This window comes from Sturnus vulgaris, chromosome 8 (assembly GCF_052056855.1).
Source record: "Sturnus vulgaris isolate bStuVul1 chromosome 8, bStuVul1.hap1, whole genome shotgun sequence".
Lineage (NCBI taxonomy): Eukaryota > Metazoa > Chordata > Aves > Passeriformes > Sturnidae > Sturnus > Sturnus vulgaris.
Window position 1 is genome coordinate 17636868 of NC_142250.1, and position 23540 is coordinate 17660407.

The 23540-nt window shown below is 42.4% G+C and overlaps 1 protein-coding gene across 14 annotated transcripts in view; it reads left to right on the top strand.

Moving 5' to 3' along the window:
• The window catches only part of CAMK2G (calcium/calmodulin dependent protein kinase II gamma), a 119309-nt gene that overhangs the window by 44004 nt on the left and 51765 nt on the right, over positions 1 to 23540 (top strand). For all 14 annotated transcript variants that reach the window (XM_088168952.1, XM_014879910.2, XM_014879911.2 and 11 more), the window contains exon 3: positions 9427 to 9486. In XM_088168952.1, the coding sequence (XP_088025078.1) occupies positions 9427 to 9486 (60 nt within the window). The remainder of the gene's footprint in view (positions 1 to 9426; positions 9487 to 23540) is intronic.

The window sequence follows — 23540 nt, forward strand, 5'->3', positions numbered from 1 at the left end:
GCACACATTTAGTGGAACCTTCAAGCAAATGCCCCCAGTGTGCCAGGCTGGCCAGCAGGGCAATCACACCGTTCTTAGGGGATGAGCAATTGCACCACATTTCTTCCTGTGTCAGGGCTGTGATGGGTGCCCTAATGCCTCCTGGCCACAGCAGATAAAAGAATTTGTGCCTTTTGCTGTGCTTCCATCGGTCTGACAGCATTTGTGGTTGGTGATCTCCATTGCTTCAGATTAGGAGGAAGGTGGCTGCATTTTTGTTCTTGTCAGCTGGAGGATGTATTCCTTCAGAGGGGAGCTGCAGTCTGCTGCTGCAGGAATGGTTGCCAGTACCTCCCACTGCAGCACTGATTTTCCTTGTGTTCCATCCCACCCTGAGCAAGGAAGAAGTTTGTAAAGCAAGAAGTGGCATTCTTAGCAGTAGCCAATGGAACAGGTGGAGTTGGTGAATGATGGGTAATTTTAATGGTCAGTCTGTAGAATTCTTAATTATTGCAGCAGACTGTAGGTGCCAACTTCGTGGCTGTAAGTGTTAATCTAGCACACAGCTTTACAGGCAACCTCTGAGATTAAACATTTCCTTCCCACCCATTCACCACCAAACCTGGGAGAGTACTTCCTTCTATGACTTGCCTCCATCATGGTGGCATGAAATAAACTGATTAGCAGAGAAAAAGAGAGGGAATGAAATTCAAGTCAGAGGTTCTTGGAAATTCTTCATTGGTTTTTAGCAACTAAAGTAAATATTTGATGGGAAAAGCAGATAATAATAAAGCAGAATAAAGCAGAGTTGGCACAGGCCTTGTATATCCCACTGGAGGCATGGGAAAGATGACTGGGGAGATGGAGAGATGTTTATCTTGCCTGTAAGAGGGACTGATATGCCCTGAGAAATGTGGACCACAAACAGAGCTTGCACATGAGATGGCACGTATGTCATGTCAGATTTTATTGAAGACTCTCACTGGGGCCTCAGTGGTGCTTCATCCTCTGTCAGCTGTTCTTTAGGCAGTCTCCTCCACTCTCCCAGTGCAGTCATGCTGCTGGCTCTTGGACACCAGGGCTTCCAGCTGAGTCTGCTGGGCTCTACCTGGCTCATTGCACTTTGCTGAGCTATACTGGGAACAGTAAAGCTTTTAAAACAGCCTGGAGAGCAGGGGCTGCAGGAGCCTGCAGCTCGTGGGGAGGGGGCAGTGTATGTTGTGGAGGGATGGCTCATGAAGAAGTTTACAAATGCTTCTCTGAGTGCTGTAGCAAGGTCAGAAAGGAGCTCCCTTGCCCAGATTCTGAGTTTATCTCAAGTTTGAAGCCAAGGACTATGTCTGCAGTGGATGGCTGGTGTGCTTGCTCCTTCCCCTTCCTGAATGCCCGTGCCGTTGTATTTCATGTTGCTTTGCAGTGCTGGCTTTGGTCAAACTGTGGGATCTTCCACAGGCAAGAACCTAAGCAAATTGTTACCATTCTCTCTGAGATGGTGAAAACACACAGTATGGCTTTATCTGTGCCTTTGTAGGCAAAGAATGGCATGTTAGGCTTGAGCACACTTAGTCTGCTCACATCATTAATTGTGACAGAGATCACTCTCACCTATAGCAGCGAGCCTGTGCTGCTTCACTAATTTGACCTCCTTTGACTCTTGAAGTTCCTGGAAAGCCGCCGGTGGCTGTGAGAGCCCGAGCTCCCCACTTCCTCTTCATGTGCTCATCGGTGTGCTGCTGGTTTGCTTTAGAAGGTGTACAGTACAGTAGGGAATACTCAGGGTATGTGTTCCTGTTGAAAACAAGTGGATAAGAATTCTCTTTCCCTTACCGGGTCCACCTGCTGGATAATTCAAAGAAAAATTTCAGACAAGTTGTTAGCTGATAAACTGAAAAATATACATGTGGATAGAAAAGGCAGCTTTGAGTGACACCGAGTATAGAAAGTGCAATGTCAAAGGTGCACGCTCTGATTTTTTTAAAAAAGATTCCTCTCTTCTAGGTATTTGTAATAGCTTTTCTGCTTTTGCCACTGTTTTATACATATTAATATCTGCCTTCAGTTAGATTATCTTTGCAAGGTAAGTACAAGGTAATGAAATGCAGGAAAAGAGAATAAATTGCCTTGGCCCACTCTTCAGGATGCTCATTTGAGATACAATAGGATTACTTAAACCATCTTGACTTCTACTCTGTGGTGTTCAGAGTCTAATTTCTGCATTACTTGAACAGAAAATTGGAAACTGTGCTAAGTTTATGTAGGTTGTTCCTTTTAATTTGTTTGTTTTGGATTTCCAGTTCAGTAATACTAAGGGATTCAGAGATACTAGTGTGTGTAAACAGAGCTTGTGACCAACTGTGTGGACTTTAGGCTGTCTTTAAGATCTGTGTGTATATGTACTATTAGGGGTCGTATTACACTTTTACACGTGGAGTTGTTTGTTTCTGGGAAGTTGTGAGAGCATGGGAAAAGGCAGTTACAAGTTGCTAATGTTAGTGATTTTGCTGGAGGAAAGACTTTCAGAAAATATGTTTGCAAGCATTTCTTGAAAGAAATGTTATATTTGTTTATTATGTCATGTTGGCACTTGAACCTCCTTCAGTCTGTAGCTGAAGGCAAGTGATGAGGATTTTGCCACTGTCTTGTTTCTCTAGCTTTCACTGGCTGAGAAAAGTGGAGAATGGCTCTTTCATCTTCACATGCTGTCTCCAGACGTGTCTTCCCTCGGTGACTCTGTGACTCTTGCACAGTTGCTACAGCAGAAATGCTGGAGGTGCTGTTTGGATGTGAGAGCCCCTCCACCCTCGCACTTGGGACATCGTGGCACTGGGATCATTCTGCACTGAGAGAAAATAGACTCTGGCTTTCAGAAATGTCACCTGCAATAGCAGTAGTATGCTGCTGCAGATTTATTAATTTTAGCTCGTCTTTGAAATGGCAATGTAGAAACACTGAAATGGAAATGAGGGAGGGAGGGGTCATTATATGCTTATTTTCTTTGCATTTTTCCTTTGGCATCTGCTCTTAGCTCTTGTCAGAAAGGTTATACTGAATCGATGGTGGCCTCTGGTCATTCCTAAGGCCTAGGATGATTTTTTAATGTTTGTTTCTACTAATTCAGCAGATGAGGAAGTGGTGTCAGTCTGGGAATTGCTGGTATCCGGGTTTAAGGTGGTGGTGTGCTATGGCATACTGTCCTCTGCTCCCCTGTTGCAGATGCTGAAACATCTCGGTTGTTCTGTAGTACAGTCTTGGTGGAAAACATAAGAGAATATGGGGAAAAGCCTGTATCTTGAAGTCCAGGATGAGAGAACTAACTCTCTTTTGCTGGAAATATTTCAAAGAGGAAATTTAAATTTAAACAAGCATGAAGGAACCTGAAGGTTCAGACTTGTCTCACACTACAAAATGTATTTGATGTAAATTCGATTTCTGTCTTGAAGCAACTCAAATGATATCTTAGCAGCTGGCACCAATTGACTATCTCCCGGAATTGGCATGATGACAGCAATCAAACTGAATTTATTGCTTAGAGTTTGATTCTTCTTCCGGACTCTTCCCATTCTCAGAAATGTAATCTAGAATGTGTTCCCAAAGGAATGATAGTTGCAAGCTTCCTTTGACAGCAAGAACAGAGCATGGTCCTAATGCAGGATGAAGACAGGTGATACTGCAGTATTGAGCAGCCAGATTGTGTATTCCAGTTGAGAATAAGATTATGTGTTTGTAAAGGGAGGAACACTGTTTTTACTTCATGACATAGATTCTTATCACAGAGCTGATTCACATCTAAGTGTTAGTTTTCTTGATGCTTCTTTCTTCTGCTTTAGGAAAGAATCTGCCTGTTCACTGAAGTGGCTAAAATTTAGGCTGCTAAAAGTTATCCCCTGCTCCTTCTTCTTTTTCCTTTCTTACGGCAGGTGTACTAAATAAAGAGGGAGCTTTAGCCACAAGACCTCAGTATAACTGCAGTTTGGTAAAGTAAGGCAGTAAATGCTGCCATAGATGTAGCCCTTTGCACAGGGAACCATTTTGAAACAGTGCTGTGTTTCTAATGCTTGTTGAAGAAAGTATGTTAGAATTACCTTTTTACACCTTGCTTTCTCGTAGGTGTGAAATTGATCACTTTTACTGATAAATCTTTGTTTATGTCAAGAATTGGTTTTTTCGGTATTTCAATTAGTTTTTAATGCTGACTTCTACTTCCTCTTGCCAGTAGAGGGAATAACCTGAAATAGGTGTGCTTTTGCTCACGTTTGTTCCTAGAGCAATAAATTTCAGGGCATCCCCTTCAGTGGAGGGGATGGGATTCATGATGGGCACTTCTTTTTCAACCTCCTGGCCAGTGATGCTTTGTGGAGCTTGTGGCAAAGCTGGGGCTGGAGAGCATGCTCACATGGCAGCTGCCCACAGCTGACACAGAACCCCTCTGTGCATCTCTTGGGAGCAGAAGTCGCTCAGGGCATCACAGCTCTGTGTGAAGTTGGGAGGATCTCGTGCTGTGCTGCCAGTGCAGGGTGGCAGTGTTGGCACCTGACACTCAAACAGCTTCTCCTGCTCTCGGGCTCGGGTTTGGCCCTCACCCCGCCTACTTGGGACTGATCTCCTTTTTGGGTTTGTGGTAGGTGTTGTTCTCCAGGCTCTGCCTCTCACAAGCATACACAGCTCCATGCAGACAGGTCTCCCTGTGCTTCCCTGGCAGCCCCTTCTCACACAGCTTCCTAACTGGCTGATTAGGCCCAATGAACTTTTTCTTCCTCTTTTTGTTGTTGTTGTTATGTAAATGTTCTCACTTGGCAGCTCTAGACTGCTGGGATTTATAAATATCCTCTACCCTGTCTGTGTCTGAAAATGTTCTCCAGGTCTCGGGTACCCTTAGAGGAGAAAGACCTGGTGAGGGTGAACCTCCTGCAAAGCAGCCATGCGTGTAGGGGCTAGAGTAGAAAACTGGGAACTATTTCCCTGGAGAAAAATGGAGCCCAGAAATTTGGTCTCATGTTATTCATCCATCTCTGCCAGTGCATCCTTGGGATATCAGACAGAACTTGTCAGATCATAAAATTATTTTCTTAGCAAAGAGTAAGAAATGTTCATCAGTATAAAACTAGTTATATTCCACACTCTGCTGGGGATTGACAGGTGCTTATGAAGTAAAGTTATCTGCTTCTAGAATTTTATTTCTGTTGTGTACACCTTTCTTTAACATCAAGTTATCCTGAGTATCTGCTGAAGTTTGATGCATTGTGGAAAATCAGGACAAACTATGATGTTTTTGGTCTGCTGTCTTCTGTACTCAGGCAGGGTTGTTGTTTTAACCTTCTCAGTTATAGTTCCTTACAGCTGTGACTTCACTGGTAGGGCACAGCCATTCCTGTCCATCCTTTGTGCATGAAGAGCCCTGCCTCAGTAAAGTGACTGCATGTTTATGTAAAATGGAGCAATTTCATTTTTATAGGTTCTTAACTCTTACAAATTATGCTAACAGCCATTCTTCTTTTCTATTTAAGTAAATCCCTAGCCAAATCAAAACCCATCTCAAAGAAATCCCAGTTCTTTTAAAAGGCATTTTCTCATCAGGTATGTTCTAAAGAAACCCAGCAGTAACATCACAGAATGACAGTGCTATGTTTGCAGAGCAATGATGTTAAAGGTACTTGGGTTAAATGTATGTTTACATGCTGAATAGAGATACAAAAATCATATTATATAAAGGGCTGACAAAGACAAATGGATATTCACACCTTAGTTTGTGTATTAAACACAAGTAAGTTTTCTCTTGTTTTCAAGCACCATCTTCTTAAGCATTTACGTTTTAAGTTTTGCTACAAAAGAGATACATAGACTGCACTTTCCTGTCTGTGTAGATACTCATTGCTTCAGACTGCAGATAGAACAGTTTCCCAAATAGCGAGATTCCTTTTTTTTGGCTGGAAAACAGTAAATGAATATTGGATGAGTGTTTGTAATATCCTGTACTTAAGTTTTAAGCATCAGCTATTGTTCAGGGCTAGACAGCTCTGTAACGTAGCAGGAAAAGAGCTTAATGAAATCCAATATTTAGAAGCAGGAGGTAGATATATTCAGACTTGGAACTGCAGTGCTGAAATTTAACAGGAAGGATAACAAATATTTGGAGTAATTTCTGTGGGTGTATGACTTTATTTATCAGTTGAAATCTTAAATGTGAACCTTTATGTTTTCTAAAGGATATACGTTGTTTTAGACAAATTATAGAAATTACTGGTTGAATTTCACAGGTTTGGGAAAGCTGGGAAATAGGCCCAATGTCCCAGGCCTAGAATCCTGTAAGGTAGGTCAGATGTGGTGTTGTGCTAGGTAGGAGGTGCCACTGTGCGTGAGGAGTAAACACCTCCACTCCACCAATGACTTGCAGGAATAAGTTTTATCTTTAGGGCAGAGGGATGAGAAATTATTTATTTGCAAGCTCTTGGTAAGTAGGGGATCTTTTCATTGTTATTTTAATATTGTTAAGTCTACTTTGCATTTTAAAGCTCAGAGAGACCCTCTATGAGACAAGTGTTAAAGCCAACCTGTTCACTGCTTTGTTGGACTCAAAAAATTTTTTGTCTCGTACTGGGAGTAAACTTTTGTTAGGCCAGAGGAAGGTAGAAAATTGAGGTTCTGTTTTTATTCCTTATGCACTTTAGGTACCAAGTTGTTCCCCACAAGTACCAAATTTACTCTGGTGCTGGTTTGATAAGAAGCAAATGTTTACACCCTACCGAAGGCCACCGGGTGATGAAGACCTTTGGAGCTGGGGTGGGGGAGCGATTATCAGGTCACTGTTTGGGCTGTGTGCTGGTGCTGCCGGGGGCAGGACGAGTGATCCTGCAGGAGCTGGGATCCTGTAGGACCCGCGGCAGGAAACCTGCCCAGCCTGACCTTTCACTGCTCTCGGCCGTGGCGCTGGCTGCTGCGGGCTGCTGCTCCCAGGGCTGCAGTGTGCTTTTTCTCTAAGAGTTGTGCTTGAGTTGGCCTGTTTTGTTGCCCTGGAGACAGAAGAGTGTGGTATGCTTTCCCCCCGACCAGAAATAGTTTCCTGTACCTTGTGACCGGAGTGCTGTACTCCTCCTCTGGTCTCCAGCCAGGCTGTGTGGTGCTGGAGGGATGGGGTGTGGGGTGGTGACCTCTTGTCACAAGTTCTGGTGTGGCTGCTGCCCATGAACACTGGCTGCCCTGCCAGCTCCCCTCCCTCTGCACGATGGTGTAGGATTTCAGGGGAGCAATTGCTCTTGATTTACATCTCCCATGGCATTTTGATGGTTATGTCATTTTGTTTGAGCCTTGCTCCTGTCAGCTGTCTGTCCTGACTGTCAGGACTTGGTAGCTGAGTAGCACGTGGTGAGCTCTTGCCTCTTCTTCCCCCTTTGCTCAGCTGTTTTTGCTGTCTGCTTCGCTGTGTCCTTGTACTTGGGAACAGATTCTCAGCAAGTATAGCTGTGCACGAGGGCAACGTGATCCGGGTGGATGAAGGATCCCCTTCTGTAGGAGTTCCAAGTAGAGCTGGGAGGGAAAGTGGGGAATTTGCAAGGCCAAAGCACGCGAGCAGGCTGGGGATAGTTTATCTTAAACTGGTGTCGTGCTGTGAGAATCTGTCCTGAGTGCAGAGTGTGCAGCACTGTCTGGTACTTTGCAACTGTGTTTTGCAAAACTTATTTGTGAGAGATGCTGCTAAAAGGGAAGCAAAGACATCCCCACCCCTCCCAACCAATGTAGGTGAGGAAGTGCTTGCACTGCACCAAGGCCTCAGGAGCATGGAAGCTCTCCAGGCTTTCTTGCTGCCTGGTATTTTATTGGAGAGTGGTTCTGGCACAGAACTCTAAAATGTATGTAACAACAACAATAATTTCCAGGACCGAGAAGGAAAGAGAGATGAAAGGAGTAATTTACCTTCCCCTATCCCTGAACAATAGCAGATGAGGATGTAAGCACATCTCAGCTCTATAAAGTATTAATTGGGACATTTTCTATAGTTCAGCAGTGGAAAAGAAGACAGGAATCGTGCAATGCCCTGAGCTTCTATTCCCAGCCCGGGAGAGAAAAGTGTTCTGTGCTGAGATTTGGCTCAGTCTCTGTCTTCTGCTCATAGGGAAGAGAACAATTGCCAAAACCCTCCTTTACAGAGAGAAGGGGAGATGATGCAGAGACCAAGGAGCTGAACAGGCAATTTCCAGGCAGAGTAGTGGAGTGCAGCTTTGTTGAAGTGGGTCTCTAGTGGGGTTCTTATAAATCAAAGGGTGCTGCAATCCTACCAGTGATCTGCTGAGTAGTCCAACCAGCCAAGGGTCCTGCTTACTCCTGTGAAGGTCTGTGCGTCACAGGGATGCAGAGTCACACCTGTGCTGAAGATCTGCTAGAGAGGAAATGTCAAGAGTGGGCAGGGACTGCTACTTCCCTTTGCTATGTTCTTTAGATGGCTGGAATGGGAAGTCCAAGGACTGGATGTTCTTACTTGTCTTGTTCTAGTCATCTGCATCCACAAAAGTCTGGATTTTAGCAGCTTCCAGGGCTGCCTAGAAGATTTTGTCTCCCTCAGTGCCTTTCAGTCAATCTGTGCTTGTCCCGTGTGAGCATTTCACAGGAGAAAATGGGGTTGTTATAGTGTAAATTCAGGAGTCAACCACTGCTGTAGTGAGAAGTGTCCATGTCTAAAAAGCCCCCTGCTTCTTGGCTGAGAAAGGCAGAGTTGCTCTAACTCCTTCTGCTTTCCTTGAACTCGCACATGGGAAGAGAAACCATTTTTTACTCTCCTTGATATTTTTTTTAATCCAAATGAATGTCGTGCTTGAACTGATGTTGCCTTTGGGCTGGAATAAGCATACTTAGCATTTGAGCAGAACTTCTTGCCTGGAGATTTCTAAGTGCGTGATCAGCATTTCACCAGCGAGTTTGTCCATGGGTACTGAAGTATGGTTACCTTTACAGTTCACTGAAGCTGGCAGAGTTCCCTACTTCATGTGATGGCTGAGCACTAGCAGGAGCTGTGTATTTCTCCCTCCTACACTGCCCTTCCTTTGCAGTGTTTCTTTGGAGTGGAAGCAGTTCTTTTTCCTATTTCATGTGTGTTATTTCTAATGGGACCTTTCCTCCAACTCTCCCGCCTTGGAGAAAGGATAGCTCCCAGAAGGGGTCTCACTGGAAGTGGCTTTGCATGTTTGAGAAACTGATGGAAGAGCAATGCCTTTCATTCTACAGCTACTCACTTTGAATCAAAGGATGCAATACCAGTTTAGTGCTGGCTCTGTAATGGGAGCAGCAGTCCTTGTGCAGCCTCAGCTGCATAGCCCTCACTTGAAATGCCTGTGAAGTTTTGGGAGATGGACATGTTCCAGCAGTTCCCAGCCTTTGGGATGTCTACTGTGTTGAATATGAGCAAGAGCTTAATTCAGAGTTATGGTGCCTAACACCTTGTTTCTTATTCTCTTTCAGATCACCAGAAACTGGAACGTGAAGCTCGAATTTGCCGACTTCTAAAGCATCCAAATATTGGTAAACCTCGTTGGGCTCAGTGGGATGGGGGTGAGACAGGAGTAGCAAAGTGTCTCAGCTAGCGTGCTGTAAGAGAACAGATGTGTTCTGAATGTTCACAACAGCTCATCAAAGTTGCCTGTTGAAATTACCTCAATAGTTTATCTCTCTGACAAATTCTGCATCCAACCCTGTCCCATTCCTTAGCATCCCCACCCAGATGTTCACCAAAGAGTGCCATGTTCCCACCTGCTCACCCCTGCAGAGCTGTCCCTGCTCTTTGGGTGATGCATGACTCTTTTCTGCTCATCTGACATTCTGCAATGGGAGTGAGGTGTTGTGTTTGTTTTCCCCACATCCATCTTCTGTTTGTTCTCCTTGGCCTTTACTGACATGTCAGTTTAAATGCTGTATTCAGAGACGTGCCCCAAGTTAAAGGGGGGGGGGGGGGTAGGCAAATATTTCAGCTCCTCTGATTGCAGTAGCCACTTACTCTGAAAACAAGAGACCAAAACTGAATTGCCCATATTGAAGGGGGAAAAAGAAAAAAAGAGTACTGGAGCAAAGGGAATCGTTTGTCTAAAAATACAGAGGGAAGAAGAATAAGGCACAACATAAAAAAAACCTATCTTATTTACTGGATGTAGAGAAGGGGGATGGATTTTTATCTAGTTCCAAAGCACCATGGAAGCTTGGACCATTAATAATCCCCTTTTTAGCTTTTTTAAATAAATAAAGCCTCTGGGATCCTAGCTACAATCTGATTTGAGCTAATTTATTTAAGAAAACATTAAGAAATACCAAACTGCCATTTTTAACCAAACCACAGTTAAATATCCATTCCTGGGCAGACTATGATGTATTACTTTGTATTACTTTTGCATAACTCAGTCAGTGGAGATAATACTTTAAGGGCATCTCTGGTCTTCTGACTGTTAGCTTTGTAATCGTTTGCTCCTGTCCTCTGCAGGCCTGGGGGAGGAAAGGTGCCTTAGAGCATATCCCATGGACTGGCATCTGTGCTCTGTTCCTTGTGTGATGAACAAGCAATTTCCACAAGCTCAGGACCTCACACAATGCAAGGTTCCTTAGCAGCAGCTTTTAATCAGAAAGAGCTTCTTTCATCTGAGTGTAGTTGTGATGTAGCTGTGGCTTGGGAGGAGCAGGGGCCACCTCCTGCAGTAATTTGCATTGGTGGAAATATTAGCCAGTAAATGTATTGCTCAGCAATATTCAGACTGACTAAAACTCTAATTATTGCACTTCATTTGCCCTGTAAAGCTTCCTATACTTAGTTTAGAAGGTGATGTCACTTTATCTTGACCTTAACTTCACTTCCATCATCTCTCCTTTTTATAATTTCTTATATCTTTTCTTTCCAAACCCCTCACAGGGTAAATCTTATACACAAAAGGAAAACTACTCTTATAAGTAAACAGCATGGATAGAGAGATGTATCACAGTCCTGGTTGAATTCTACAGTTGTAATGCGTGGCTGTGCTTGTCTCCTGTTCTTTTGTGGTTTGGAAAAGACAGTTTGGCCTTTGGTCAGTGGGCCTTTCTTGCATTTTCTACAGAGGATTTCTTGTCTTCCTGGAAAGAACAGTTTTTCCTTTAAGAAAAGGAACTAATCATTATAAACTCAGTGAGTGCTTACAAATCAAAATAAGGGAATTAATTTTTATGCCTACAACACAGAATCAAAATGTGTTGAATAAGACCTCAAGAAGTCATATGGTTCATTCAGCAGTCCTATGAAAATCTTTTATACCTGGCTGGTTTGAGGCATGTTTGTACTTAAAAACCTTTAATCCTTTCACAGCCCCTGGTGGCAGTCTTTCAAATGTTTCATTTTTCTGTCAGTTAAACATTAAAAACATAATTTGCCTTTCTCTTAGCTTGTTTCTAGTTCTATCTGGAGTATCTGTGGAGGGTAGTTTTTCTTTCTTGTAACAATCTTTTGCATATTTGAAGCCTGTTATCATGTCTCTTTTTAGTCTTTTTCTTCAGACTAAACAAACCCAGTTCTTTCAATCTTTTCTCATATGTCATGTTTTCTAGACCTCCAGTTCTTTTTTTTTTCCTTTTCCCCCTCCTTCTCTGGACTCTCTCCAGTTGCTTCATTTCTTTCTAGAAATGTGATGCCCAAAACTGGACATGAATGAGGTCAGTGCTGTCCAGAGGGGAAAGAATTGCTTCACCTGTCCACCAAAGATGTTTGTTTTATACATCAACCTTTGAAGCTTTTCATTGAAATATATTGTTGATGCACATTTGGTTTTTGACACATTATTGGTCCAGGCTACTTTCTGCACAACTTCTGGCAAGCAAATAGTTTTTCCATCTTGTATAAATGAGGATCCCTATTGAACTGTATATTACCTTTGTCTTTATTAATAGAGACAAGAAGAAATCCAGCCTGTGGGTTCCCCCCTCCACATTTGTCAAAACTATTTTGATTTATCTTCTGATAGTGTAAAACGATTGCAGCTCCCACAGTAACGTGGTCTTTAATAACAATGCCATGTATTGAATTATGTAGATAGTTAATAACATTGTTGAATACTGTTGGACTCCAGTCAAACTCTTGAAGATATCACTTGATACATTGTTCCAGTTACAATGATAAATTTTGAGTGTTTTTTCAATGAGTTGTACATACTGTTGTCAGCTAGTTTTGAATACACATTTTTTCTTAATTGCTTGTGGAAAGAGCATGTAAGATGCTGTCAGAAGCCTTGCTGAAGTCCAGATGCTACATGCACTGCTGCTTCCATGTTCATTTGACTTGTTATGTTGTCATAGAAGGGAAACATGTTGTTTTGATATAGTGGGTTTTTTTCCTTGAAATGTGTATTAGCACTTAGTAATCACCTAGTTACTGGCATTCCATGTTGTGAACTCTTCTGGGTGAGTACTTGGTGTGTTGCCTCACTGTGAGCTATGTGAGTAACACTGCACAAACCATGAAGAATTCTGCAGCTTTTGCACTTGCTTCCAATTTCAAGTATGGTTGTTACTGTCTTTATTGCAAACTGTGTTACAGCAAATTGCCTTCTACAGGGCCCTGAGCCTGTACTGAGTCTGTGGCAGAAGTCTGAAGGTTAGAACTCGTGAGGCAGACTGCTTTTCTCTCTTCCCTGTACACAGGATATAAAGCAAGTCTGTTGTTGAATTTGTGGTCTTGTGCATTTACTGCAGGACAGTTAATTCTGGACTGCAATGCACTGCTACTCTGATAAAATAAAGATTTTTCTAGATACAAAGCAGTAGTGATATTTCCATTTCCTGTTGCTTTTTTTTGAAATGGCTGCTTTCTTAGTTACCTTAACATTCCTTCATTGAATATCAGCTCTAATTACAGGCTTTGGCTCTGTAGCTGGGTGTTTGGCTTGTCTTTAGATGCGCACTATGGCCAAAGTAATCAGAGTGGAGTAATCCTTCTAAAAGGTTGGTGTTGCAATAATGGTTTTTTGGTCTGGACAAAATTGAGGCAATTTTCTTCTGATTTCCAACTTATGGTATGTGTGATATGGAATGTGTCATTATAGCTGGTCAGACTTCAGTAGAGGAAGGACTTCTTTCCTTAAATTTCAGTTTGTTCTTTCTCCTTCTGACAACTTCTAGAGAACTTTGCATTCTGGCCCAGAGAGCCATTTGCCAGCCATGGTCATCAAGTACAGCAGAATTGGACAGAGATCAGTCAGTGATCTGTTCTTTTCAGAAAAAGGCACCCATTACTGAGGATATGGGTGTATAAAAGAGGCAGAAGACAACATCATTAAAACCCCACTGTCCATAAAGAGATAAAGTGCCTGTGGAAGCTGGCAAGAGTTATGGCTCTGTGGGAAATTCCACTTCTAGACTAACTTAGTGTTCCAGTGATTCACTTACATATAGATCTTGTCCCATTAGACATGAATGTGTCTGTGAACATGAAGAAGAGAATGATACACCTGCTTTTCCCTTAATCCTTGTTTTGCTGGAAAGAGGCAGATTTCTGTAAGAGCACTCACAGCCCTGACCCTTCATTTGCAGATGCTTTGCTGGTTATGCCACTGAAACTTGTGCAATTGCTAAGATCAGAGCTAAACTTACAATTCTTGAATATCAACTCCTGCTTACAGGAACAGCTCTTTTAGTCTTCTGCTTAGTTGAAAGCTTTAGTCAATTTGAAAATCTGAGTTTGATTTTTCAGTCCTGTAGTTCATCTACTACAGACACGGTCTTGTGAAACATTAATTTTTTTCCCGAGCTTCCTGCTGCCCATCAAATGTTTAAAGCAATGAGAGACCTGGGAACTCTAGAATCTTCCTGCAGGTTTGTTCAGTGAAGATATGAAGTTCAGAAAATTGTTAAACATGACCTTTCCTTCATAGGACTTCTAAAGCAATAATGATGCAAAATTCAATCAAAATCATCAGTCATAGTCTTGAAAAGTCTTTTCTAGCATTCTCCTACAAAGGTAGGGTTTTGGCTTGTTCAGTGTACAGAGCAGAAATCTGCTCTGTGTGTGCATTTTGTCCACTGTGTTAGGTGTTGCCTTTCTCCTAAATTTTCTTTGTTATGGCAGTCTAAATATGTGCCTCTTCTCTGAATTTGTCACCACTTGATCTGTCCTCTTTCTTAGGTATTTTTAATCCAACTGTACAAAAGTAGTTCTTTAATATCTTTTGTTCCTAGTTGGAACTGAGCATTTGTGGTTGGTCATTGTGCCCCAGCTCATGGCAGCCCGTTGCTGTGAAGAGCTGCCTGCACTTAGGTCTAGGATAATAAAAACACATATTTTAAGAGAGGTTGGTAGTAGCCCAAGAGCCAGAGCCAAAATCTTTTTCTTATTTCTGCCTTTGTGTCGTCTGCTGAACTGCTTCAGAGTTAATTTCTTTGAGGGAATTTATAGCAGTGGTGAAATGCTGTCCTCAGCATCTATCAGAATTATTGCTTTTTCAGGTTTTTCCTACTTCAGACTTCTTCTCCAGAATATGCTTGCACCTGAATTCTTCTTATTTTAACTTCTATCCATTGGCTTTTCTCAGCATAAAACCACAATTTTGGATGTGTCCTTATTTAAAATGGGGAGAAAATGGTATAGAAATCTCCTGTGAATAAGAAGAATTTCTTTTGAGATTTATTTCCTTTGACAAGTGGTCTGTCCTCCTAGTACCTCTGAGTTGTGGGAGTGATTTTGATGGGTGTGGATAAGAAAAGGGCTCCAGTTTGTGTGTCTTTAAATGCTGTTTGCAGTTGAAGTGTGAAGTGGGGCAAAGACAGAAGGAAGGATGCTCTGCTTCTGTGTACAGCCTAGCTGAAGAATCCCACAGTGCTCACAATGAACCTTTGTGGGAAACAGGGTGCATGGATCACGTCTGCAGACCTAATACTGGATTTGTTGTCTTGGTGGTATCAGCCACAACTTCAGGTTCACTCATGCCTCATTTTAAGATACTAGTCTTGATAACAAAGTCTTCAGTATTTCCTCACTGCTGCCATTTGGGATGTTTTCCTATCACTTTTTCCTTAACAAGAGATTTGAATTGCTTCCTTAGTGAACAAGAGAAAAACCGTTGGCTGTGTTTTGCTGTAAACAGCAGATTTCCTTGTTTTCATTTGGCTGCAGGCATCCAGACTGCCTTTGCAATTGGGACAGAAAGGATGTGATGTGCAAAGAATAGTTAAAATGCTGGGCATTCTCCAGTGTTTTGGCCATGATTGCTGCCCTATGGATACTCAGTTGTCTCCAAGTGGGATGCTCCCATGCATGGCTGTCTAAATTTGCTGCCCTGTGATTTCTGTTGCTGGGGGACTGTTTCTGGTACAGAGGGAATGGTATGGGGAAGGTGGAGTAGGGGGAAAAGAGACCTTGTAATAGGAGTTATGCTTTGGGACTTTCTCAGTTACTGAGCAGCTTTTCCTTGCAAGTGTCATGGGGCTGTCTGAGAGGACAGCAAGTTGCTGAGCTTCCTAAGAGGTCAAATAATAATAATATTCTTGGACTTATGCCTTTAACCTGCTCTCCTCCTATCTTGCCAAAAGAAAAAAATACCACCAACAAGCACTCAGAACAGACTATCAACTGAAGTGAGTTCTTGCTAGAAAGTTAGAGCCTTTGAGCTGCAAGTTACCATTTGTTATTTCCAGTCTCTGCACTGGGATTTAGGTGAGTGCCCATGCATGTTTGCCAGATAGAATGCTCCCCAAAACCCCAGGCAATCCACCTTTTAATTTCTCATTCTGATTTTCACAGTTAATTCTTTCACTATTATTTAACTGCATGTTTTCTTCTTTTACTGCCACCTTTTCCTATAGCTTTGCCTGTAGTTTTAAGAAAACTGTTTCTCCATAATCCATCTCAATTTGGGAATGGAGTAATAATTGCATTTTTTTCCTTGCCAGGGGATATATTTATTCTGTACGTCTCTCTGGTCTGAACTAGAGGCATATTTGGATTCTGTTATTCATCTATTTAACTGCGAAATTTATCTGTATGCAAGCAATCCCTTAAAAAAGTAAATAGTGGGATGAGGGCCAGATTCTGTGCACTCAAAGGTACTGCAAAAATCAGAGGAGGATTCCCCTACTTCCTCCCTTCCCCCCCACACTGAGGAATGAAGGAGCCTCCTTTGGGTTTGGAGCAGGGGTGGCTGCACTCCGGTGAAATCCTGCAGGCGACTGCCGGCCTTTGGAGCTGAGCCCACGTCCGTGCCAAGGGCTCGTGGCTGTCCTGGGCAACACGAGGCACGAGCTGAGAGCATCAGGGTTACACAGCGAGGTCTGGGGATGGCAGGCAGAGCACCTGCCTGCCTGGATTCATCCCTGATGGCAGAAATGCCAAGATGCAGAGCTTTTTATGAGAGATCTAACATTTGTCATGGCCGCTATCTGTATTTTATTAATTTTAATAAAGTGGGTGTTCTCTGCGTATTTTATTTGAGACAGCAGTGAAGTTGGCTTGTTATTATTTTGGGTGGTTTTAGAAAAAGCTCTCATATAATACTAGTGATTGTCAGAAGTACTCTGCTTATCTGCTGTGTGGCTAATAGGAAATTATTAATAACAATTCTGGATGGTCGTGATTGCACTGTTATCAGGAGAGCAGGAAATATTCCTGTGAATACACTCTTTTGGCTCATCTAATGTTTAAGTAGGGCATTCTAAATGTTATGTATCATGGTGCTGAACTTCAGCTTTTCAATACAGACATTATAAAATCAAAGGAAAAATAACATTTACTTGGCACTGAAATGTTTTTTAAAAATACTTTGTGGGTTTTTTATTCTCTTTACTTTTGCTTTTTACGTCTGCAGAAAGACAGATTTCCTAACAGGAAAGGTACTGTTCTCCCTGCAGCTCCTTTCTAGGCTGTGAGTTTCTGAGCATAAGGGAATTTCCCGACTGGGCACTGCCTTAGCCTCATCTTTTAGGGCGGGAGAGTGAAAAAGGTTGCAGTGAGAACAACGGTGAGGGGGACTGGAAACCCACCTCTGTGCTTGTGGGCCTTTTCATACTTCCTTACCACTGTTCTGTGCCTTTCCTTGCAGAGCCTGCAGCAGCTTGGTTCTGCCTGAACCTGAGCAGACTGCTAACAAGTCCTCCTTCTCTTCTATTTTCCAAAGCTTTGGAATGCAGTTGGTGTGAAATGCTGTGTGTTTGGGGAGTCTACAGCAAGCTGGTGTATGTGCAGCATGCCACGACCTCTCTGTGTCAGATTTGGGAGAGGAGAGAAGGAGAGCACGTTTCCACTGTGTCCTGTTAGCTAACAGTCCTGCTGCTGCTGGGTACTGCTCTGACAAAGCTGGTCATTAGCTGCTGGGACAGATGATTTCTAGAGGATTATTTGCATTACACAATTTAATGCTTTTTAATAGCAAATTTTTAATTAAAAGGCGAGTCCTTTTGGAAGCAGCCTGAGCAGCTGCAGCTGAAATTCTGCGTGTTTAATGTAATTAGAGAAACAGCTGGGATGGGAGCTGAGCACCCAGCTCACAGGCAGTCACAGGTTGGTGGTGGCTCCTCGCAGGACAGACATCCTGAGTGATATGAAGCGTGCAGGAAGTGTCCTGGCACACAGCCAGGCTGAGAGATGGTGGGACAGTTCCCATCTTGGCTGCCCAGGCTGGTGAGCAGCTGGGGAAGCAGAGACTGTGGGTGGTAGCCATCTGCATCAGTTCACTTGTCACTTGTGCTGCCACAGACCATAGTGCTCAGTTTGCAGTCTGTCAGGACATGTGTATTTGTAATTGTTTCAGCACCTCCTGGTACGTTGCAGAGTATCAATGAAAGAGGAAATCAGGTAGGTTTTGCCCTCTAGTTTCATTCTGCTGCTACTGGTATGCAGAGTCTCTTGAAATAATCCCTTACAGCATCTCTTACCTCCTCTGTTTCTCCATGATACAGGCAAATGTCTGATGTCTGGTTGGAAGTTGTTGAAGAGTAAAGCTGTGGTTGTTCCTAATGAGTGGCTGATGTTTAAACAACGTGGTTCAGTCCAGAATCCCAGAGAACTTTTGAGTTTACACTACTAAGGCTGCATGGAAGTATTCCTGTGTTGCAATTACCATGACCCAGAAGACAACCATAAACCTCTGCATTGTCTTATATTGGTTCTGTAACACTGGCAAGTTAATTTGTGTAAATATTGCATAAATGCATCACTCAATGTGTGTTGGTGCAGAGGTAGTTGACTGATACTGTCCTTTATGTGCCCATAGTATCAAAATGCTTGGCACTTAGGAGTACCAGTGAACCTAGATTTAGAAGACAAGATTACCTGTAGCTTGAAAGCTTTCCCTAAGGACAGGCAAAGACCACTCATATGTAGGAGCAAGCAGATTTCAGCCTATGCTACCTTCTCCTAAGCAGAGATGAGTGATTGCAGCATGAAGATATTGGGAATTGTCCATGAAATTCTGCTTCTGTACTTGCTTTTTATTACAACTTTGGAAACTTCTTTGCTTTAAGATTTTACTTGCAGCAGGCTGCCAGAAATCACCCTGTGTTAACAAGAGCCTGCCTGCCCCAGCCATGGGCTAAGGCCCTGTACAGCCCTGCTCTGCTGTTTCCTGTGGATATGGGATACAGGGAATGTTCATCCTGGGCCTTATGTGGCAGGCATAAATGCTCCTGGCCTGTTGTGCTTGATGTAAGAGTAAAAAGATAATAATATTCAGCACACTGGACAGAGTGAAAGGGAAATGTGGGTCAAAGCTAGGCGAGGCATATTCTGTGTTTGTAATCCCAATACCAATTAGCTTTTTAGATACGACCTTTTAAAGATGAGATGCCAGTTGCTTTTCAATGTCTTATGTTCTTGTAGTTCAGGTGGATTTTTATCAAATTTGATAGCTCTTTTCTGATTTCTTCATGATTCACTTCAACTTTTGCATTCACAGAGCCTTGCTTTGCGTGACTCAGCAGCAATTTGCATTTGTTTTTAGGCTGCTCTAGTTTGTTATGAAGATTTTCCTCTTATGTTCAGTTGGTTTGTATCACACTCAGGCATCAGAGAGCTGAGGCTGTCTATATAGGGTCACTTTATTCAGGCACGGAATGCAAGCCATATGGCATAACTGTTACTGCATTGCTGTTTTTCAGTAAAATGCCTAATTTTCTCTCATTAATGTAATAGCTTATCAGTATTATTTCTTTCTAAAATAAAAAATATAAGTGCACAAAGATTTTGAAACATTTTGAAGTAGCAGCTTGAAGTTCTGTTCTTGAGGCAAGGTTTCCAGTGAGACTCTGAAGACAACAGGCAGGGAAAAGTAATATTCACAGCAGATGTTCTTAGAAAGTGCTTGAACTGCTGGTACACGGCTGCTGTTAGATTCAGTAACCACAGCACGTCCCCTTGAGCCACTCACTATGGTATCAGGCTCTTTGCAAATGCTCTGGATTGCATTAGGGCCTCAGATCTTACTCCTACACAAGACAGAAAAAAAAACTTGGTCAAACTTGCATCAGCATGTGCTGAAGATCTGAGTTTTTGGGGAAAGGGAGGCATTTGGTATCACTGTTTTTTCTGTTGTTAATTGCTTTTCCAAATGACCAGCGTTATGGGAAATACTCTCTGTACAGATTAAATCAGTTTACATAGGATAAGACTGGAGAGGAGACTGAGGGAAAAAAAGATGCTTAAAGCACTTAGCTAGGTCATGTCTTGTGTGTTGTGATGCCTTACAGTTCTGTAACAGTGCAGTTACATGTGCATTTAAAATTGGAGGGACAGCTTTGAGTAGCAGACTCTCCTCACCCTTGGTGGAGTACCACTGCAGTACCAGATTCAGGAGATACTTAAAAAAAAAATTAGATTTTCTTTGTGGCTTGCTGAAAATATTGTTTCATCAAGATGCTGTATTGGAACCACTGCTTATTCCTCCCAGAATTTATGTGCTTCTTGGAGATATCATCCAAGTAGTGATGCACACTTTCTGCTGACTGAGCAGCTGGTTTTGTTGGAGAAGTTTCTACCTACCAATCTGTAATTGATGCTGCTCCTTTGGACAGCATTTCTTCTGGCAGTGCTTACTGGTGCTCTGGGGTTTTTTAGGTACTATTTCAAAGGTTATCTGTGAGACTTATCAGTCTTACAAAATTAGATGTTCTTGTGAACGCTACAAAACCTCTTTTTTTTGTGTGTGGATAGGGCCTTTTTTTTTTCCTGAATAAAACTTTGGGTGAAGTCTTTCACCATATCCTGTAATTGATTTAGTGCCTTGTTGTCTGACTGGCTTCTGTTTTCTTTCTTACTCCCCTCTGTCTGTTCTTGTGAACCTAACCATTGTAGTACATCCATCAGAGATCTTTGAATGGGAAGTCATCAGGTGACTCCAGCTGTGAGTAGTGTTGGCAGGGTCTAATTTCCTACATTTGTAAGAATCCCTGTGTTAAAAGTGTTTGGCTAGGAAGGAAATACGGCTTGAATTGCTGCTTCTGGGTAACAGAATCAGCTAACAGAAATAATCCACCTCATCTTCTGGTGAATAGAGTGAGATGAGCTTCTTTGGCAAATACTGATCTCTTTTCAGTTTGGTCATTTTGAAAGACATTCTGTTACTGTTGTGCAACTTCCCTCTTGCTGTGACTTGAGACTCTTTTTGTGATGTGTGCATTTGTCTAGCTGGCTGTGCTAGACACATGCTAGACACATCTCCTGATGAGAGAAATAAAAAAAAATAGTACTGTAGTATTTTTTAAGAAAATTTTAAGTGGATAAATACTTTTGGTTTTATTTCTCTGTTTTTCTTATTATGGATAATCAGGTTTTGGGAGTACTTTGCACTCCAGTGTCTCCATATAATTATATTTTTCACTCTTTTGTAACCTCTGTCAGCAGATTATACAGATATAAGCAGCTTTTGTGGGCTCTGCTCAACCACTATGTTAAAGCTGAACTTGTGGTAATAAAGGAGCTGTTAGATGGTGTGTCAGGACCAGCAGCCTGTGGAAGAAATGGGATCCTCTTTCCATGGGAAGATGTTTGAAACAGAGGACAGCCCAGTACTTGTTTTGCTCTTGGAACTGGCCATTCAGGAGCCTGTGTTCTGCCTTCAGGTGGAGGACATTTGCACAGGTTATCTTGGAGCAGAGAGGGCTCTATACTGTCTAGATGGTGAAGGTATCAGATGTTTTCTGATGTTTGTGTATCTTCATGGTGAATGTGGTGAATCACACAATGTGGATCATATTTGTGAACCACCAAAGTGGAGAGGAGGTGCAGAAACTTTTAACGTGTTTTTTATCATTCAGTTACTTCTGAATATATGCCATCTCATGGACTAGCTGAATCGTTTTGGAAAAGGCAGGCCATGTTTCTAAGCTAATCATCCCTTAGTTAGGGATGGTAGTACTGAAGTAGAAAGCAGGGTGTTTTAACTTTGCATGTCAGCAGAGTGAACCATGGCCTCAGAGCTGCCCATTGCAGTCTCCTTGCTAGTCAGGAAAGCTCTTGTGGCTCTGCAGGAGGGTAGGTAAGCAAAACTTTAGGGTGAAAGGACACTAAGTTTTATTTCTGTTCTGCTATTGGGTATTGCTTTTGTTTCTTTACATCAGTATGAAGTTAGGGCTAGAATTGAGAGTCACAACAGACTTTTTTATTTTATCCTTTCTGACTCCCCTCATTGCTGTCCTCCTCCACACTCAAAGCCTACTATCCTGAGCTGTCAGTAATTACTCCTGCACAAGGTGGTGGTGCCCAGTGTAATTTTTCCTACAGCTTTTCTGGATTTTGCCATTCTGCCATTACTCCCTGAGCTTTGTTACCTCAGCAGATAAAATCCCAGGCAGATTTTGTTCCAGCATCATTGTGGGCTGTTGTGAGGAGCTAGCTCCCTTGTTAAGTTAATGACCTGTGTCCTGCTTTCAATGCCTTCTTTTGCTGTGCAGCCCTAGGGTGGTGCACAACGTCAGTATTTATGAATTGTCTCTGTTATCCTGTCATGGTTCCTCACCTAAGGATGCAAGTAGTGTTTTACTGTCCTTGAAGGCTCTTTTTGCTGCCTCTGCTGATCTCTGCCAGCTGAATTGCTACTTCCTTCCCTTTTAATAATGTAGCTGACAATATTGCTTTCCTTGGGACAAAGGAATACACCAAACAGCTCATTTTTGTTTTATTTTCTGATGTAATTTGCTGGTCAAATATTTTCATCAAAGTTTATCGTTCACTGTTTCTCACTTCTACCTGCCAACATGTTTGCATGTCTTTTTCAAGGCCACTGTTCTCAGCATGCTGGTGGGTGTACTCCTCCATTGTGATATCACTCATTCCACTCTCCTCTTCGTGTTTCTGGCAGTGCTTTGGTGACTATTCAGGTGCCAGAGGAAGGAGAATGCTTTTTCATGACCACTGAGCATCACCAAACATGCCCTTGTTAGTACACTGAGCTTTCCTTGAAGTTTGTCCATCTGTTCATAAGGTCTCTCTGCAGACTTGTGCCTGTGTTCTGGGCTTCAGCTCTTGTTAATGTGCTTTTGTCCTTCTTTCACCTCAAGCAGTCTTCACTTCAATGAAAACTGCCCTGGAAATCCAAGTGTCTTTTTTCAGCTGCTTTCCATCCTGTTTCCAGTCTTGAATGGAAGTCTTCTCTCCTAGGAAGTACCTTTCTTCTCACTTGTATTTTTGTAATGCCACCTCTGCTGGTTTCTGCCAAGTGGTCAGGAGGCAAGTTTTCTTGTGAACACAAATTTATGTTGCAATAAAGTTATTACAAACCCCACTAAAGCTGCTTACTTGGAAGAATTTTTTGTTTGCAGCAAGTGATTTACAGGACACAGTTCGTCAGGGTGATGTGTCTGTTCTCATGCATTAGGAACAGCATGTTGCAGCTGAATGCTGTACTGGCTTGTTTGCAGTATTTTGCTGGATGGAGTGCTCCTCCCAAATCCCTGCAGTTAAATATGCAGTAGAAATGCTAAGGAAAGGAAAATGGCCAGGGACCAGGTCAGAGGGCCTGTAGGTAAAGGAAAGAAAAATATGGGAATCAATAGGCAAAAAGAATGAGGAAATAATTAAATCCTCTGAGGAAGAGTACCGGCAGTGGTCTCTGCACATCTGTGCTACTCTATCTGCTGGGTTTGAGTGTGTTTACATGCATGTGGAAGGGTGCTTTAACAAAGGAGAGTTGCAAGGAGAAATAGAGAAGAGCACTGACAACATGTGCAAAAGCTGTTCCATATGTGCCAAGTGCTAGTTTAAAATGTTCCCAATACAGTGATGGTAGCTGACGTCATGTGCTGATAAGAGGTGCAAGCTCACTTCTTGATACTGACAGAGAGAAAATCATGATGCTGGGAAAATTAAGGCAGATCACCTGCATTGTATGTGGAAGAGTATGGAAGATAGAGAAGAGAGGCAAAAGTACCATTGAAGTGACAGAGCAGGATAATGAGATTTTTCTTGTAATGATGAGAATGGTCGGCGCTATTTTGGTCAATACTCAATTACAAGGTGTTAAAGTGACTGAGACTCAGTCTTGTCTCAGGTAGTTGCTTTGCTTGGGTGAATCAATAGGCAAAGACTATAGATGGTTGTGTGAAGAAGACATCTTGTTCTAGTCAGGATTTGAAGGTTTAGGAATTGA